The sequence below is a fragment of the Lipotes vexillifer genome, unplaced genomic scaffold (assembly GCF_000442215.2).
Source record: "Lipotes vexillifer unplaced genomic scaffold, Lipotes_vexillifer_v1.1 scaffold512, whole genome shotgun sequence".
NCBI lineage: Eukaryota > Metazoa > Chordata > Mammalia > Artiodactyla > Lipotidae > Lipotes > Lipotes vexillifer.
In genome coordinates, this window is record NW_006787695.1 from 1,193,277 (window position 1) to 1,213,023 (window position 19,747).

At 48.4% G+C, this 19,747-nt stretch overlaps 1 protein-coding gene across 1 annotated transcript in view; it reads left to right on the plus strand.

Annotated features, from left to right (window-relative positions):
* The first annotated feature begins 4,264 nt into the window (after positions 1 to 4,264).
* The window catches only part of DHRSX (dehydrogenase/reductase X-linked), a 180,569-nt gene continuing 165,086 nt past the window's right edge, over positions 4,265 to 19,747 (plus strand). Inside the window, exons 1-2 of the mRNA XM_007460499.1 lie at positions 4,265 to 4,349; positions 5,475 to 5,714. Of these exons, the coding sequence (XP_007460561.1) occupies positions 4,265 to 4,349; positions 5,475 to 5,714 (325 nt within the window). The remainder of the gene's footprint in view (positions 4,350 to 5,474; positions 5,715 to 19,747) is intronic.

The window sequence follows — 19,747 nt, forward strand, 5'->3', positions numbered from 1 at the left end:
CGGGGCGGGGAGCGCGCGTGGGCGCTGCTCGTCGGATGCTTGGCTGTCAGTACTGACCCCGCCGGCGGGCGCGCTGCCCGGGACAGAGGAAATGCGCAAAACAGAGAGATGGACCTTTGGTGGGGCTTCGGGCGGCCCAGAGGCCAGAGACGGGCTTTGGTTGCCCCAAAGGAGAGAGAGGGGCTTTGGGTGGCCCAAAGGACAGGTGGGGGGCTTCGGGCGGCCCAGAGGACAGAGACGGGCTTTGGTTGCCCCAAAGGAGAGAGAGGGGCTTTGGGTGGCCCAAAGGACAGGTGGGGGGCTTTGGGCGGCTCAGAGGACAGAGCTGGGCTTTGGGTGGCCCAAAGCTGGTGAAAACGAGCGTTTTCTCTGGAGGGGCCCCTTGCGTCCCAACGCAAGGGAGAGAAATGACTTATAAAAGCTCTAGATGTCCGCCGATAGGATTGCAAATGCTGAACTCCGCAACAGAAGCACGGCCGGCAGGGATGTTTTGCCTCCTAGATAATTGCATACCTGCAGCATTCATGTTCTCTGCGAGGGACGGTTTGGGGTAAATCGGAGAAAGATTGAAACCGACGGGCAGCTGAGGAGGAAACCCCTGCGTGTCCTCCACCGACACCATCCGTGGATGTTAGCCGTTGGTTGGTGAAGGAACCTATTTACACTGTCATTTACGTGGGAACCTTGACTCTGGGTAGCCGGGGAGAGACACTTTCGCCAGACACCCTGTTTTCAAGAGACACCAGTTTTATGTTTGGTGGAAAATGTTAACAGTGAGCCTGCAGTGCAACCGCTTATAAAAAAAAAAAAGCAGAAAAGAGGTGTTGGTTGTGGTGTGTTTTCTGCCATGAATCAGTCTTTTTTCTCCCCTTGCCTGAATTCACAGTCTTTGTGAGCCCTGTAGCTCATGGGTCCTGAGGTGGGTTTTTTGTGAGTCTGACGCTTCAAAGGTCCGGTTTCCCCAGAACCACTTTTCTTGGGATGAACATAGAGAAGGCGGTCCCCACTCCCTGGAAACCCTGCTTTTGAATATGGAGGGCCCTCTCGTGCCCACGGCCGGCTCTAGAGGGCTGATTTAGATTTGATTCCTGGAAAGGGCTCTTGCATTCTCTTTTATTTTTTTTTTTTTATTTTTTTTTTTCTTGCGTTATGCGGGCCTCTCACTGTTGTGGCCTCTCCCATTTGCGGAGCACAGGCTCCGGATGCGCAGGCCCAGCGGCCATGGCTCACGGGCCCAGCCGCTCCGCGGCATGTGGGATCTTCCCGAAACGGGGCACGAACCCGCGTCTCCTGCAACGGCAGGCGGACTCTCAAGCACTGTGCCACCAGGGAAGCCCTCTTGCATTCTCTTTTAAACACCAATGGGGGGCGGGGGGCATTGACTTAAAAATAGTACCAGGGATCATTTTATCTTTGGGGGTCCTTGTGGGTTGCTTCCGCTATTGGGGAAACGGGAAGGCTGTTTTTAACACTTAGAGCTACTTTTATTTATTTATTTATTTTAAACGAATTGCTTTTCTTTAAGAGGCAAAGCCCCTGGACTTCCCTGGCTGGTCCAGTGGTTAAAACTCCGTGCTCTCAATGCAGGCGGCATGGGTTCGACCCCTGGTCGGAGCTGTAAGATCCCACATGCTGCACGATGTGGCCCCCCAAAAAAGAAAAAGACACCACTCTTATCTCTGATTCCCACCTTAAAACAACCCAAGTCCGGATGGATGTTTTGTCGGGAGGTACGCGATTTACAAATGCCCCATCTCAGCCCTCGGCAGTCTTTTCCCAGGACCCCAATATCGAGCCGCATCCCGGGGGTTTAAGGAGGGCATTTCTCCAGGTTCGTGGCTGGGGACTTCTTGTGGCACTGGCCAAGGCAGTGTTTTATCTTGATGTCACCAGCCTTGAATGTGTTTAGGAAATCAGGTGTCAGAAAGCAGCTTCACCTGCGCAGTCTCCTTGAAGGAAAGCCATAGCATCGCTGTCTCCAGACCCTCTGCTCTGCTCTCCGGCTGGAAAAAGAGCCGCAGAGACGCCCATCCCACCTCCCGGGCTGTAGTTGGCTGCTTTGCATCTGACCCACCCCCCCCCCTCACATTTCTTAAAATCTAGGCTTTCTGTCACTCATGAAAACTTGTGTCCCTCCAGCTAGCCGCCTCTCTGCGTTTCTCCCGTTGTTTTCTAAGCCCCGGGGTTGCCGGCCGTCCTCCTGGCTTGTACTCGTCCTTATTTAACGCTTTCGAATTGGGACGCTTGTTCGAGAAACCCCAGCAATAAACGGACTCCTAATTGATCTGTCTGACGTGCGTGAGTAACGCTTCACACTTGCAGGGAAACCTCCGACCTCGAGGGAGGGCTTTATTTCTGTTTGTTTAAAGAGACTTTTCCAAGCCACACAGAAGTAAGGCCACTGTGCTTTGTTCTGGGGTCTTTGGAAATCACATCAAGGGTGTGATGCATTTCTGCATCTTTTGGCATCACAGTGTGTTTATGTGAATAAAGCTGCCAGCCGGGGAAACCTGCTTCGGGAGTAGGGATTCTGCACGTTCGTTCCCTGGGCTGTCTTTGCACTGGGTGTAGGGAGGAGGATTTTAAAAAGCCGAGCCTTTTTTGGGTGCTGACGTCAGACCATGTGTATCGCTAGGGCATCTGGGTTCTTTCGCATCGACTCCTTTCTCTCCCCGTTCCTTCGTTTCTCTCCTTCCTTTTAAGAAAACGAGGTACCCCAGAAACAGACAGACTGGGAGGTCGGCGTCCGTCGTTATTTTTCTCCTTCTGCACGTTATGGGTTGCTTCTGTTCCTGGGGGCATGGGGAGGGGGATTCAAGCGTATAATTTTTCTGCACAAACATTTTGAGTTTAAACGGGCCAGTTTTCAGTCATGATAACCTGACACTTGCAGAGAGTTCTCCGTCGAACGTTAAGTGGAACGTGGCCTTCAGTGTCGTAGATAAAGTATCATTGAGGGCATCCAGAATTTCTCGTAAAAGCACAGCCCCTGACCGTTAAGGATGTGTCTTATCTGGGTCGGCCCAGGACTCTGCTTTGTCAAGATGGTGTGTGTTTCACGCTCAGGTCTTGCTATAAAGTCAGTTTCCTTTCAGAGTCCCGCTCTCATCCCGGCTCAGGGAGGCGGGCGCCTCAGTGTGTGTTTGCAGTGACCCCGGGGTCTCGGCCGCCCTCTGAGCAAAGGCCTGACCCGCTGAGAAGGCCTGGGGCCCTTCACAGGCTTCTGAAAGCATCGCGGCCCTCGGACAGTTCGTTTTTCTGGTTTCCGGGTGCAGTCTGGACCAATCCCGGACACATAGCTAGAATTCTTTTCCTTGGGAACCTGCAGCCCCGTGTGTCCCCGTCGTAAAATTGTACTGAATTAAGACCCAGCGTTGGATGTTTTGCAGCTGTTCTGGCCACCGGGGGGCTGGGTTTGCAGCTCTGCCTGGAAACATAAGCCCTTCTGTGCCTCTCACGGCTAGCAGGCCCAGGGCTAGGCCTTCGGGGTCCTCCTTCTACGTGTTGGGGGCCCTTGGCCACCCTCCTCTGAACTTCGCTGGTTCGTGCTCTGCAGCCCCGTGCGGGTGGAGTACAGCTGCTGCTTGCCTTGGGTGGCTTCAGCCTCCGGCCCCACTGGCCTCTCCTCGGCCCTGCCGTGCACACAGCCAGCCCCATATACTGTCGTGCTTAAGTCAAGATCCCGACCGTTCAGGGTCCCCCTTCCTCTCTGCAGACCCGGGTTCCTGGCCTGTGCGCCAGCCCTGCAGATGCAGGGCCCTCATGGGCCCTGGGGTTTGGAACCTGCTTGGTCTCTGGGTTCCCCCGGCTGCCTGGGCCATCCCGGCTTCCCAGGCTATGACTCCGAGGCTGGGGGCTCCGCATGGCCTCTTTGCTGGGGTTGTTTCTGCTGGTTTTCTGGGAACACTCTTAGAATATCTGCTCAGTGGTTTGACCTTTGGCCTGAAGCAAGGTTGGGATGCTTTGCCCACCTCTCGTTTTCAGCCCAATTTGTTCACCTTCTCGATTGACCCAAACTCACTCAATTTTTTGGGTGATGAGAGACCAGATGGGATAGGCTTTTAGCAGATGGGAGATGGCACAAGGCAGGGGCAGATTCCTTAGGAAGTGTTTCCTTAGGGAGACGAGCATCACTTCCTCTGTTAGAAGGATGGAACCCGGTGGTCTCCACAGCTGTCCTTGAAAGAGGACTTTTCCTGAGAGATTTTGTCACGTGGGGTCCACAGCAAATGCATTTCCCCTCGGACGGCGGGTGTTCTGGGAGATGATACTTGATGAGTCCTCTCGGGGCTTTTGCTTCCAGGAGGATCCTGCCTGCGTCTTCGTGGAAATGAGGCAGCGATTGGAGGGTAGGTGACATTGGGAAGATCACATCTCCGGCGCAGCGCCAGGGACGCCAGGATTGGGGTTTATGGTCCAGCGTAGGAGCTGATAATTGTGTCGATGGCCAGTTTGTTACATACATACTAACCTTTGTGATTCCATGCCTGGATGGAGTTGATTCTATTTATATATATATATAATATATAATGTAAATATGTATGTAAACATAAGTATATATATTTACATATATAAATATATATACTTTTATATCCTATATGTATATCTTCTTTTTTATATTCTGTCAATTATCTGTCATCTGTTATCATTCATCTGTGTATTTATTACATATCTATCATCTGTCTACATCTTTATCATCTATGTATGTATTATTTATTATCTCTGCATCTATAATCTGTCATCTATGCGCTTGTCCATTTTCTGTCTATTATCTATCGACCTATTATCTGTGTCTGTTGTCTGTATCATCTATGTATTTATCTATGTATCTATGATCAATTTATCATACATCTCTGTATCTATCATCTTTCTCTGTATCTTATTTATCATCCATACCCTTATTCTTTATTTATTATCTATGTATCTATGTATTTTCTATTACCTGTCAATTTGTCATATCTGTCTATCTATCTGTCTCTGTTTATCTATCCATCCATCCATCCATCCATCCATCCATCCATCCTATACTTTTATGGCTAAACTGAAGGTGCGTTGAGCAGCTTTGATTCTCCCTGCAGGAAATGTAATGAGTTAACGCACTTCTCCTTAAAGGACAGCTGTCATTGGTCAGCGTGTCATGGCTTCACACGTTTCCCGGCTCCGTAAGACACCCTGGCAGGAACCGTGGGATTCCTGCAGTCCCCTCTCTTCCTGGAACCTCTGAGGACTCAGCATTTCCAGCTCCTCACCCAGGAGAGTTGGGGGAGCATCGCCCTGCACTCAGTGCCTGGTGCCCTGGCTCCGCGGCTGGTGTGGCCCTCACCCCTTCACACGCACTTGGCCGGAGAGCTACACCACGCCTCTCGGGCCCGGGCAGCTGGCCCCGTAGCAGATGGGCTGAGTGGCTGCAGGCCTGCCTCGGGGGGTGGTGTGGGGTCTCCCCAGGGAGGAGCCTGTTCCTGGGCTGTGGGCAGTGAAGCCCACGTGGAGGGTCTCCAGGTGGCAGAAGGACACGGGGGAGGTCCAGCCGCTGGGATGCAGTGACGGGGTCACCTCCCTTCCCGCTGGCATCCGGGGTCTCGCGTGCCAGGCCACGGGGGCCAGTCCTGGGTTTGTGATCAGCTTGGTTCAGGGCTGTCCCGCCGTGTACGGCCTCGTGACGGAGCGCGGCCCGGGGCAGCGGCGGTGGCGCATGCGTAGTGCCCGAGCCAGCGGTGAGCCTGCCTGGGTGGGTCTCTGGCAGCAGGGACGCCCCCTGGGAGGGGCTGGTGAGGTCGGTGCGAGGGGCTGGCAGTGGCCCTCCCTGGTCTTGTCCTGACCAACCCGGTGAGGCGTTGGGATGGGTTGGGAACGGGGAGGTGGATGAAGGGAAGAGCAGATGCACAGTCGCGGGGGATGGAGGGTGCACGATGCACGTGCAGGAAGGCACGTCCGTATTGCTGGCAGCGCAGGGGGAGACTGCGCAGGGAGCCCCCAGCCCTGCCTTTCCTCCTCTGCCTCTGACCCTCTCGTGTGGACACCTCCGGGCGAGGTGGTGGGAGCATGTTGCACACTGAGTCTTTGTGTCCCCCCCGAATTCGTACATGGAAGCCCTGACCCCCGAGGGGATGGTGGTAGGCAGTGGGGTCTTTGGGAGGTGATTAGGGTTAGATAAGGCCATGAGGGTGGGGTCCCCGTGATGGGATTAGTGTCCTTATAAGGAGAGGAAGAGACCAGAGCTCTCTCCCCACCACGTGAGGACACGGCAAGTATGCAGCTGTACAAACCATGAGGAGAGCCTCGCTGGGAACTAATCTGCCCTGGCCGTGGTGTCGGACTAGCAGCCGCCAGGCCTGTGAGAGGCACGTGTCTGTTGTTTAAACCACCTTGTCTGGGCTACTTTGTTATAGCAGCCAGTATTAGTCAGGGCTCTCCAGGGAAACGGAACCAACAGAGTATATCTAACATCTATGTAGATGGATAGATGATAGATAACAGATAGATGACAGATAGGTAGATAATAGCTAGCTAGCTAGATGATAGATATGTAGATAATAGACATATGATAGGTAGATAGATGATATAGATAAATGTAGGTATTGGTTCTGTTTCTCTGCAGAACCCTGTGTAATACATATATCTGTATCTTTATATCGGTATGCATATATTGATTGATTGATTGGAATTGACCTATACAGTTCGCGAGACCGAGAAGTGCCACTGTCTGCCATCAGGAGCCCCAGGAAAGCCGGTGGTGTGTTCAGTCCGAGTCCAAAGGCCTGGGAACCAGGTGCACAGATGTCCAAGGGCAGGAGGAGATGGACATCCCAGCTCAAGGACAGAGAGAGAGAGAATTCTCCCTCCGCCTTTCTGTTCTGTTCAAGTGTCAACTGATTAGATGGGGCCCACCCTCCCTGGGGAGAGCCATCTGCTTTCCTCCATCCACCTGTTGAAATACTCATGTCGTCCAGAAACACCCTCGCAGACACATGCAGAGATTACGGTGCCCCAGCTCTCTGGGCTCCTGGTGGCCCAGCCAACTTGATGCATACCTTTACTCATCGTGCAGCCCGAGCTGGCCGATAGAGCAGCTGAGTGCCACAGGACGTGACCAGGGCTGCAGGCCTCAGCGGGCACAGCTCTTGGGTCCAGCTGACTCTCCCGCCCATGTGCTCAGGGGCGGCTGGGGGCCTCTTCAAACTGCCTGTTGCCTCACCCAGCCCGCAGAGGGGGTGGGGCTTATCTTCACACATAAGAGACTCCTGCTTAGAAAGGCCTCTGTCGGGTCCACGTGGAGGCTGTTTTCTCTCCCGCTTTCCGCATTTACTCCTGTCATCCCTGGGGCTTCTCCCTACATGGCTCTTTCCTCTGGTGTTGGCCCTTCTAGCATAACCATTTTTATTTTTTTTAAAAAATTATCTTATTATTTATTTATTTTTAAAATTTTGGCCATGCTCCGCGGCTTGCGGGATCTTAGTTCCCCGACCAGGGATGGAACCCGTGCCCCCTGCAGTGGAAGCGTGGAGCCCTAACCACTGGACAGCCAGGGAAGTCCCACGGACCTCTTGTATTTCTCGGTTTGGAGGGAGTTGCCACAGGTTTAGTGGCCGCTGCAGGAGGGAAGGTTTAGGATTCACGCGGGCGACATCACGAGGCTGAAGAGCCGTGGGGCCCGTCAGCTGCCTCCAGCTCTTCCTGTCCCCCTGCTGTTGGTGGAAGCAGCCGTGCTTAGTGGCTGACACCTGCACTAGTTTCTCAAGCTGTGGAAACACGCCAGTACGAGAGGCGGCCGTCAGGTCCTCCTGCCACAAGGATGAGCCGTCATCCAGGCGATGGTGCCATGCTGGCTTGAGCTGGTGCCTTTTCCACTCCCCTCTGGTCCAGCTGGCTGGGTCCCTGCTTTCAGACGATGCCCATCGGAAGCTAGTCAGGGCTCTCGGTTGCCTGAAAACTCATACTTTGTGCTGGCTAATTTTATGTCAGTGTGGCTGGGCTGTGGACCCAGCTTTGCGGTCAAACGCTGGTCTAGAGGTTGCTGGGAAGATATTTTTTAAGATGAGAGGAACGTTGGGACTTCCCTGGTGGTGTAGTGGTTAGGACTCTGTGCTTCCAGTTCAGGGGGCATGGGTTCGATCCCTGGTTGGGCAACTAAGATCCCGCATGCCCCGTGGCATGGCCAAAAAAAAAAAAAAAAAAAAAAAAAAAAAAGAAAGAAAGATGAGATAAACATTGAAATCATGCAGCAACATGGATGGACCTAGAGATGATCGTACTGAGTGAAGTAAGTCAGAGAAAGACAAATACCCTATGATATCACTTATATGTGGAATCTAAAGTATGATACAGATGAACTTCTGTACAAAACAGACTCACAGACATAGAAAACAAACTTATGGCTACCAAAGGGGAAAGGGATAACTAAGGAGTTTGGGATTAACAGATACACACTCTACTCTATATAAAATAAACAACAAGGATTTATTGCAGAGCACGGGGAACTATATTCAATATCTTGTAAAAACCTACAGTGGAAAAGAATCTGAAAAAATATATCACTGAATCACTCTGCTGTCCACCGGAAACCAGCACCACATTGTAAATCAACTACAATTAAAAAAAAATTGACACCAGGAGACTTTGACATAACCAGATTGTCCTTCACAATGTGGGTGGGCCTTGTCCAATCAGTTGAAGATCTTAGGAGAAAAAAAGACGGAGGTTCCTCAAGGAAGAGGGAATTCTGCCTCCAGATGGTCGTGGGACTCAACCTGTAACCTCAGCTCTCCTTGGGTCTCCAGCCTTCTGGTCTACCCTTCAGATTTTGGGGTGCTCCCTCTACACATCTGTGGTTGAATGAACCAGTTCCTTCATATAATCTCTCTGTCTCTTTCTGTGCCCTTTCTCTTTCTCTCTGTGCTTACTGTTGGTCCATTTCTCTGGAGGGACCCATAACTAAACATAATTTATGTCCATAGATGGCACTACAAGAAAGCCAGTTAGAGTTGAGAGTCCAAGGAATATAGGAGCCAAGCCCCTCCCAGTCATGAGAGGACCTGTCAAAAAAAATTTCATTTCCTCATGCTGACGGACTTAATTGCCAAGCGTCTTCCTCTCGTGTAAAACACCCAAGCTGTGGTCACCCCACTCGCTGTCAATTTTAAACATTGCCTTGTCATTGAATTCTGCTTCTCAGATGCCAATATTTTTTTTGTAATTCAGGAAATGTAGTTTTAATAAACCCTTCTTAAAGAAACTGTAAGTCTTAATTCTGCCTAATTGATAGTTGAACAGAGAAAATATTTAACTCTGTAGTTTAGATTAAAATGATATTGGCAGTTATTGTTACTAAATCAAATGGTAATATTATAAAGCTGTCAATATGAAAATTACATTACTAACCAAAGCTGTCAGGAAAAATGAAATAGGATAAGAAATTCACGTAAGTATTCCAATTTTATCATTCTTTAAAGATAAAAATTAAAAATGTCACGTTAATTTAATAATACAAGTAATAGATACATAAACAATTATCAAAGTATGGAACTAAACCCTAAGCCAACATGATACTGATGCCTGCTATCTGCTATCATTAGTCTTCCTTTTTTCGTTCTTTGAAAACTTGCTTGAATTTTTCATTTATTTAAAAAAAATTAAAAATTTTAATTGGAGTATAGTTGATTTACAATGCTGTGTTAGTTTCAGGTGTACAGCAAAGTGATGCAGTTTTATATTCAGTTATATATATATATATATATATATATATATATTCTTTTTCAGATTCTTTTCCCATATAGGTAATTATGAAATATTGAGTATAGTTCCCTGTGCTATACAGTAAATCCTTGTTGGATAAAGAAGATGTGGTACATATACACAATGGAATATTTCTCAGCCATAGAAAAGAATGAAATAATGCCATTTGCAGCAACATGGATGGACCTAGATATTATCATACTAAGTGAAGTTAGACAAATATCATGTGATATCACTTACATGTGGAATCTAAAGTAATGATACAAATGAACTTAAACAGAAATAGTCACAGAAAAATTTACGGTTGCCAAAGGGGAAGAGGGGGAGGGATAAATTAGACTGGGATTAACATATACACGTTACTATATACAAAACAGGTGAACAGCAGAGGCCATTATTAGTGGACGTGCTTATTTTTTTGCTAATATGAACATTTGATTTATTTCCCTATAATGTTAATACTCTTTAATCATCATCCTACATCACATACAACTTTGTATCCTGTTTTGGTGTTTTTTTTTTTTTTCACTCCATCATTTCTCTGTGGTCTATTGAAAACCAAGTATAAGTGGCTGCAAAATACTTGCCTCTGGTTTTTTGGTCACTTGCATAAGGTTCTAAACAGTGTTTATCATGTAACGCGTGATCGCTTTACAGGTGATTCCCTCTTAGTTACACATAGCCCCTTAATATCACATTTCTTTTCTTCCCCAACTTTACTGAGGCAAATTGACCTGTAACTCTGTGGATGCTTCGTGATGGACGTGCTTAAATAGAATTGTGCAAAGCTCAGGGCATGCTCTGAAGGTGCTGGTTGTTTAATTCTCCCGTGAAGAATCAAGGCACTTTTTCATGCATCTTTACCGGGAGCCGTGGGTGTCCCCAGACTCCGATGTGTTGGGATAATTTCTGGGGAGCGTCTGTTTTCCTACCAGCCCTGGATGGCCTCGGAGTCCTGGGTGGTGGCTTCTGAGGCCACCCCATCACTGATTTGTTTGTTTGTTTTTGGCCACGCGGGGTTCTAGTTCCCCGACCAGGGATGGAACCCGTGCCCCCTGCCTTGGAAGCGCCGAGTCTTACCCACGGGACCCCGGGGGAAGTCTGAACGCGTCACTAATTTTGACCCCCCGGCACTTCTGTCGAGGCTGATGCCTGGGCCTGGCTTCTCAGAGTTACGTCCTGGGTCGGCTGTGGTTTTTCTCAGACATTCTCATCTTCTCCACGTCCGTTCTTTGGCAAGTGACAGCTGGTGCTGTCGATTTTAGGTCTTCCTCCTCCAGCCCACATGAGCCCCCTTCTCACGGAGGAACTGCCGGGACCTCTACACATCCACGCCTCCCCTGCTGCCCGTGATTCAGCACGGTCTTCACCCATGTTGAGCAGCTCTACTGAGATTTAATCCACCATTAACTGTACAATTCAGTACAGTTTTCAGTGGACCTGCCTCCTGGTGCTTGGCTTATGGCTTATGCCACCCATCCCCGAAAGCATGAACTCGTGCTCTCTAGAGGGATCTGGACAACATGACATGCGCGTGGCCTCCCTGGACCCAGCATCACTTATTGTGACACAGTATCATTCCTCACGCCATTGCTCGTAGGACTGAGTCACTTTTTTCTTTTATAAATTTATTTTATTTACTTATTTTTGGCTGCGTTGGGTCTTCGTTGCTTCGCGCGGGCTTTGTCTAGTTGCGGCGAGCGGGGGCTGCTCTTCGTTGTGGTGCCCGGGCTTCTCATTGCGGTGGCTTCTCTTGTTGCGGAGCATGGGCTCTAGGGCGCAGGCTTCAGTAGTTGTGGCACGTGGGCTCGGTAGTTGTGGCTCACAGGCTTTGTGGCTCCGCGGCATGTGGTATCTTCCCGGACCAGGGCTCGAACCCGTGCCCCCTACGCTGGCAGGCGGATTCTTAACCACTGCGCCACCAGGGAAGCCCTAAGTAGCTTTTTAATGTAGGGTCTGGATGTCTTTCTAGATTGTTTCCTTTTCTGCCAATCTCACTTTAGGATTGATGCATAGATGATATGATGTATTCATATACTAAGCTTTCCCATCTGTGCCCCGCCTCGCCTCTCCAGTCTTAATGCTTGTAGATCATTCTATCCCTGGGATGAATGGCCATCCTGTTTCTATTCCCTGGCCACCAAACGGGGCACAGGCTGGTATGGTGTCCAAAGGGCCTGATGGTGGCTTTGTCTGGAAAGGTTGCTTCCCATCGTCTGTCTGTCAGGCAGGTCTCACTAGTGAGACTTGTAAGCTTCTTAATTACCGTGGTTTATCGACACAGCCATTCTTAAGGACCTCCGTGATGCTGCGTGTCAGGAAAACGTATTCCCGGGGCCAGCTGACTTGGAGGTTCAGCTACACGTCACTTTCACATTATTCTGTCGATTTTGAGGACTCTTGAGACACATGCACACACACATGCCTGAGATGGTGGGAGGTCCATGAAAGGGTGGCTTATATATGTCCTTTTCGTTTGTGAGAAGAAATACCAGGATTTCCAAGTCCCCGCCCATCCCCCATTATTCACGATTAAGCAAGGTGTTTCCCCCATTTTAAGCTGAGAAATAATTCGCCATACAATACACCCAGTAAATGGCGCAATTCAGTGGTTTTTAGTATATTTGCAGAGTTCTGCAAACATCCTTGCTATGTTATCTTAGAACATTTTAAAAACCACTTCCCAAGGGAATCCCTGTACCTGTCACCTGTCACTCCCCACTCCTGTTTCCCCCCCCCAGGTCCTCTGTCTCCATGCGTTTGCCTATTTGAGTATTTCATATAAACTGAATCATGGCATATATGCTCTTTTGGGGTCTGGCTTCTCACTGAGCATCATGTGTTCAAGGTCCATGGACACTTAGGTGGTTCTCACTTTTCTGGTTACTGTGAATCACGGTGCTCTGAGCGTTCATCACACGTATTTGAGTGGATACGTGTTTTCATTTCTCCTGGATAGATTGATACCTAGGAGTGGCATAGCTGGGCTGTTGTATCTCCATGTTTACCCGTTTGAAGAACCGCCAGGCTCTTTTCCAAAGTGGTTCCTGCAATTTACATCCCCACCAGCAGTGGAGGAGGGTTCCAATTTCTCTGCATCCTTACCAACTTTGTTATTTTCTGTTTCTTTCTTTTTTCTTCTTTTAAATGGTGTTTTTTTTTTTTTAATTGTGGTAAAAGTCACATCACCTGATATAAAACATACTGTGCGGCTTTGATTTATGTTTCGCTAATGCTCTGTTCAAAGAGGTATGGTTTTTTTCCCAGTGGAGCACAGGAGCAAAGATTTAAGGAGTGAAGAAATGAATTGACCACCCACGTGTTCTTGGAGAGAATTCAAGGTGGCTTACGCGTGTCTGTGGAAGATAGGAAACACGGAACAGAGACCAAAGTCCAGAAACCTGGTAGATGAGGGACAGGGTAGTGTTTCTGCTATAGCCTGGGCTTAGCATACCCCTGTACCTGGTGTCCACTTTGTCTCCCGATGGCGGGCAGTCCTGGCTGGGGGTCCAGCTCTCAGTATTTGATAAAAGGACCAGGCACGGGGGTCATCCGCAATTCAAAAGGGAGCCAGAAGCCTCTGGTCATTTCACAACTACTGGACGGGGGGCCAAGGAGGCGGAGTTCTTTGTTTTGCTTTTTACTTTAGTTCTTTTCTCTTTTAAGAAAGCTATATTACATGGCATTAGTTTAGACTTTTTAAAAAAAGTTCCTGGGAATTCCCTGGCGGTCCTAGGGCTCGGCACTCTCACTGCTGAGGGCCTGGGTTCAGTTCCTGGTCGGGGAGCTAGGATCCCGCAAGACGTGTGGCATGGCCGAAAAAAACAGTTCCTACTTTGAGATAATTGTAGATTTGCGTGCAGTTGTGAGGAATAAAACGGAGCAACACTTTACCTGTTTTTCTCCCAGGGCTACCCGCTTGCAGCAGGGCCGTACCACATCCCAACCTAGACTTTGACTTGGGTGCAGTGCAACGCTTTTATTCAGATTTCCCTGTTCTAACTTGTATTCGCTCGTGTATGTGCGTCTGTGCGATCATGACGGTCAAGACACAGGGCAGTTCTGTGACCCCAAGGATCCCTGGCGTGGCCCATCTCCTTCCCACACCAACCCCCCACCCCGTCCCTCACCCCTGGCAGCCAGTAATCTGTGCTCTATAATTCTGTCATTTCAAGACTGTCATAGAAATGGAGGCATTCACAATGGAACCCTTTCGAAATGGCTCTTTTTCTCCCCACTCGCATAATTCCCCAGAGATCCACCCACCTTGTTGCCAGAACAATATGCCTTTCTTTTGAATAACGCCTGTAAAATGACAGCCACACTAAAGATCTTTCTTTTACGAACAAGGCTGCAGTGAATATTTTTGTTCCTGTGTCTCTGCAGACCTGTGGGAGTATGTCTGTGGCATGAAATTCTTAGAATTGCTACGTAGGGGACATGCACAGTCCACTTTAGACCCCCTCCAACTCACCTCCTAAAACATACAGTCTCGGTGGAAAATTGACTAAATGTGCAAACGGTTCATTTTTCTGGGGCTTTGCCTTCCCGGATGGGACGAGCTGTTCTGACTGATGAAACCTACTAACTTCCTTTGCTTTTATTTTCTTTAAGGAGGAGTGAGTTCCAACACCTTGTTACATATCTGTATTTTATTCACTATAGGTTAAATCCTTGTTCATTTCCTTTTTCTCTTTTTTTTGGGAGGGTGCAAGTTCGGGTGAGGCACCCGTGAGGCCAGACAAGCCGAGGCGTCGGAGTTTGGAGCAGAGAAAGGTATATGGCAGGGGCCTGCAAGGAGACTGTGGCTTGTGCCCCCAAACCCCCGAACTCCCCGAAGGGTTTCAGCAAAGCATTTTTAATGGGAAGGTGAAGGAAGGGTGTGGGTGGTCATTGCAGACTTCTTGGTGCAGGAATCCTTTGTCCAGGAAAGGCAGGTCACAGTGTTCCTGTTAAACTTCAAGAAAACCAATGTTATTCTCTGTTGTACAACTTTTTCTCTCTCTATGAATGGAAAGGCTTTACACCCTTAAAGGTCAGAGCCTTGAGAAAGGGCTTTCCTGTATATTTCAGGCGATGGGCAACATTAAGTTGTAGCAAAAACAATAGAGTACAAAGGTTAAAGTAAAGGAAACAGACCTAATGTGGAGTCAGATATGTTCTCCGTTACCCTCGGAGCTGTCTCTAATGTGCAGTGAGCTCAGCATACAGAGAGCTGTCCTTTTGCCATTTTTCCCAAGCGCTGGCCATCACCGAGGCACGAGGTCAGCACTCCAAGTTAGACGCTTCAAACAGAACCGGGAGCGGAGAGCGTTCTAAACATAGTCGGGAAGGGACCTCTCTCCGGCACCCTGCAAACATCGTGCCGTTTGCCAAGATCTCAGTTGCCTTTCTTCTTGCGGTGCATGGTGATCCAGAAACAAATCCAGGGGCGAGTAGCTTCATGCCGCAGCGTTGGACCCAGAGGCTGCAGAGCTGAGTGGCTTTGGGAGGAAAGGAGCAGGTGAGAGCGTTGTCATGGTGCGGCTTCTAGATACCCATCTGGGACGGGGCAGCTGGCGACATGGGTCCCAGCCACCACACGGGTCCCAGGCCCGGCTGGTGCGCTTGGGATCAGCTTACATCCGGAATTGGCAGAGCACTTTCTCTGACATCTGTCGGACAGGAGCTGACAGGTGGGAGTCGGTGTTGAACCCAGGATCAAAGACGTGCACGGTGTGGGGAAGAGAGGGTGACAGTGGAGGTGATGTACAGGGATCCCGTGGATCTGTTTGCAGCTAGATTTCCGGGGGAAGCGTGGAAGGAATGCGCATTGCAGCTGACCCGTGTCGGGGAGATAAGGGGGGCAGAGAGGGCCCGGGTCACCTGCCCTCCTAGGGAGCTCCCTCCAGCCAGGCTGGTGTGTCCTCGCGTGGATGTACGTGTGTGTGCAGGTGTACGCCCCTGGTTAGGGTTTGAATCACGCCTCCTCCCCAAAAAAACATATGTTGGAGTCCCCCCACCCCCACCCCGTACTGTAACCTTATTTGGAAATAGAGTCTCTGCAGATGAGCCAGTTAAGGGGAGGTCTCTTGGGTGAGGGCTCAGCCAGCAGGACTGGGGGCCTAGTAAAAAGGGGAGATGTGGCCACAGAGATGCTGAGAAGCAGGACCCTGTGAGGACACAGAGAAGACGGCCATCTACACGCCAAGGAGGGGGGCCCGGGGCAAGACGTTCCCTATAGGCCGACAAAATGAGGAAGTGTGCTCTGCAGAGACCACCCAGGATGTGCCTGGACAGTTGTTGGCTGAAACATGCCCCATCTCAGCAGAAACGCCGTGAGCTTGGATGGAAGATCAATGACGCACATGCTTGTAGTATAAGCATGTCGCGGATATTGCATGGGCTGTGCTTAAACCAAACATTGCTCGTTGCTTGTTGTAAATTGTATCTCTCTCTCTATCTTCTTAACTATATATGGATCTATGTATCTATCATCTACCTACCTGAACTATCCATTTATCTATTCTCAGTCTGTTTATATCCACCTGTTATCTGTCATTTATCTATCATCTATCAATCTATCGTCTATGTATGTATGTGTCCAACCATCTTTATCTATCTATGTATCGATCTATGTATCTTTCTATCATCTTTCAAGCTATCATCTATATCATCTTTCAAGTTATCTTGTATCTGTCTGTCTATTGATATCTATGTATCTATGGAGAGATTCATTTTAAAGAATTGGCTCATGTAATTATGGAGTCTAGCAGGTCCCAAATCTTCAGAGTGGGCCAGCAGGCTGGAAACCCATGGAAGACTTGCAGTTTGAGTCTAAAGGCCGTCAGGAAGCAGAATTCCCTCCTCCTTGGAGAATCTCAGCCTTTGTTCTATTGAGGCCGTCAACGGATTAGACAAGGCCCACCCACACCAGAGAGGGCAACCTGCTTTCCTCAAAGCCCCTTGATTTAAATGTTCATCTCCTCCAATAAAACACTGTCACCCAGAATAATGTCTGGCCACATATCTGCACCCTGTGGCCCAGCCAGTTCGACACGTAAAATTATCCCAGGAGCTGCGACGGCCATGCAACCAGGGAGCACCCGTGATAGGATTCTTCTCTCAGCTGAAGCCAGAGGGAGACGCAGCTCCCATACCAGGCAGGCCACTGGGATTCGACAGCCTGACACTTGGACTGTTTCTGGTTGGGCGAGTCAGCCTCTTGCTTTGGAAGTCAGCTCTCCGGGACAGGGGGGGGACTGGCCCACGTCCGGCCTGGGTGCCCAGCATCAGGGCGGTGGTCTCGTTCTCAGCACACGTTAGAGGAATGATTCCCTTGACCTCACATCCAGTGCCTCCCGCCCGGCCATTCCTCCGCCCACCCTCCCTGGCGTGCTCCTGCCAATTTCCTCCTTTGCTGCCTGGCCTCCCACGGCTGGTTGAATCACGTGGACCCCTCTGCAATCCCAGGATGCAGGTGACGCAGATGCAAAGACTAGCCAACGGGATCTGGGAGGGGCAGCCTCTCTCCTGGGCGTCTCTTGCTTCTTCTGGCCAATGCCCTACGCCCGGTTCAGAGTCCTCTGAGTGCTGCCCACCTGCAAGGAGGAAACTCTAGACCTTACTCGTGTCGGAGGGGGTGTTAATGCCTTCGCTGGGTCTTCCCGTGGCCACTTCTCAGCAATAGACGTGGGAGCAGAGGCGAGATTTTCAGATGTTGCGGGTGCCGTCGGAAGCGTGTCTACATCGGATCTTTTCACTTGACATGTCTTTTTTTTAAAAAAAATAAATTTATTTATTATTTATTTTTGGCTGCGTCGGGTCTTCGTTGCTGTGCGTGGGCTTTCTCTATTTGCGGCGAGCGGGGGCTACTCTTCGTTGCGGTGCGCGGGCTTCTCATTGCGGTGGCTTCTCTTGTTGCGGAAAACGGGCTCTAGGCACGCGGGCTTCAGTAGTTGTGGCTCGCGGGCTCTAGAGCGCAGGCTCAGTAATTGTGGCGCATGGGCTTCGTTGCTCCGCAGCATGTGGGATCTTCCTGGACCAGGGCTCGAACCCGTGTCCCCTGCATTGGCAGGTGGATTCTTAACCACTGCGCCACCAGGGAAGCCCCGACCTTTCTTTTTAATGCAGTATTCCATTCCTTTCTGGGTGTGGACCGAGGGGTTTGTTTGGAACCTTACTTGACAGGGAAACAGAAACTCTCTCTCTGTTCTTTGCAGTTCTGGTGGGAGGGACCAAGAGAATTAAGGACCTTTGTTCTTTATTTTAAAATTTAATTTAATTATTTTTTATTATTTTTTCAAAGTGTAGTTGATTTACTACGTTGTGTTAGTTTCAGGTGTACAGCAAAGTGATTTTATATATATTATATAACATATATAATATTGATACTTGTTATTTATATATATATTCCTTTTCAGATTCTTTTCCCATATAGGTTATTACAGAATATTGAGTAGAGTTCCCTGTGCTATCCAGTAGGTCCTTGTTGGTTATCTATTTTATATATAGTAGTATGTATATGTTAATCCCAAACTCCTAATTTATCCCCCCCTTTCCCCTTTGGTAACCGTAAGTTTGTTTTCTATGTCTGTGAGTCTGTTTCTGCTTTGTAGATAGGTTCATTTGTGCCATATTTTAGATTCCACATATAAGTGGTATCATATGGTATTTGTCTTTCCTTTTCTGACTTCACTTAGTATGATGATCTCTAGTTGCATATATATATGACTATCATTTTTACATAAAATAGAAAATAAAATATGTAAAATATGTGAATATAAATATAAAATACATTTATAAATATTATAAATATTTATATAATATATAAATATATAATTTATAAATCTTATAAGTAATGTAAACATTATAAATATAAATAATAAATATTATAAATATAAACATGTATAACTAATAAATATTTGCATAGTATAATATGTAAACATAAATATAAAATAGTTAATATTCATAAATATTACTTATATTGACAAATATTTATGTTAAAATAAAAGTATCATTTATTTATTTTCATATTGTCTCCTATCGTTAAATAATACATCCTATTTACTATTATCTTATTTACTTTTCTTGTTTACTTATTTTACATGATTAAATATTTTTATGTATTAAATATGTTAAGCATATTTAAATATATTTAAATATGTAAAATATGTAATATTTGAAATATATAAACATACTTTTACCTAGGATAAGACTATAGCATAGATACTATTTATAAATATCTAAATAGAAACATACATTTCGTTTATATTTATATAAGGATATATTTTACATATATATTTTTATTTCTTTTTCTTTTCCTTAGCAGTGGTGTGAAAAAACTCCTGGGCAGCAAGTGTGTGTGTTGCAGGTTGCGAAAGTTTGGGGACCAGTGTTGTAACCTGCTTTGTCTTAACTGTTCAGTTTCCCCCGTAGCCTCGCTTTGAGATGAAAGTTCAGGCTGCTGACGAGGCATCTGTGGTCGTCCTTTGGTTTTTCTCTTTTTTTTTTTGGCCCTGCCGCGTGGCTTGCGGGATCTTAGTTCCCTGACCAGGGACTGAACCCAGGCCCCTGGCAGCGAGAGCCCCAAGTCCTAACCACTGGACCACCAGGGACTTCCGCGTCCTTTGCCTCTTCTGTGTAACACCGGGAGCTGTAAGATGTCCCCTGCAGCCCAAGACCCCAGCGTGCACCTGTGCTCACGGCACACAGTCGGCGAAGCCCAGTGCCCCACACGCATTCAGAACCTGTTGGTCTGCATTTTCAGGAGGGACCGATGGATGCCAGGGGGACAAGAAAAGTTGAGTTGGGTCCTCCCTAAGGCTCCCCGCCCTGCAGCGGGGTGCTGGAGCCCTTCTCTGGAAACGCCGGGAGCCTAGGAAAAGAGCACTTTTAATAATCCGGCTCACCTGCCCAGGAACTAAACCCACACGCGGTTGGAATCCCTTTAGTAGAATCAAGCGTGGGTGTCTGGGAACTTTGTGGGGCGCCCGAAGGACTCATTTGGGGTTCCTGCGAAGGACGTGCTCTTCCG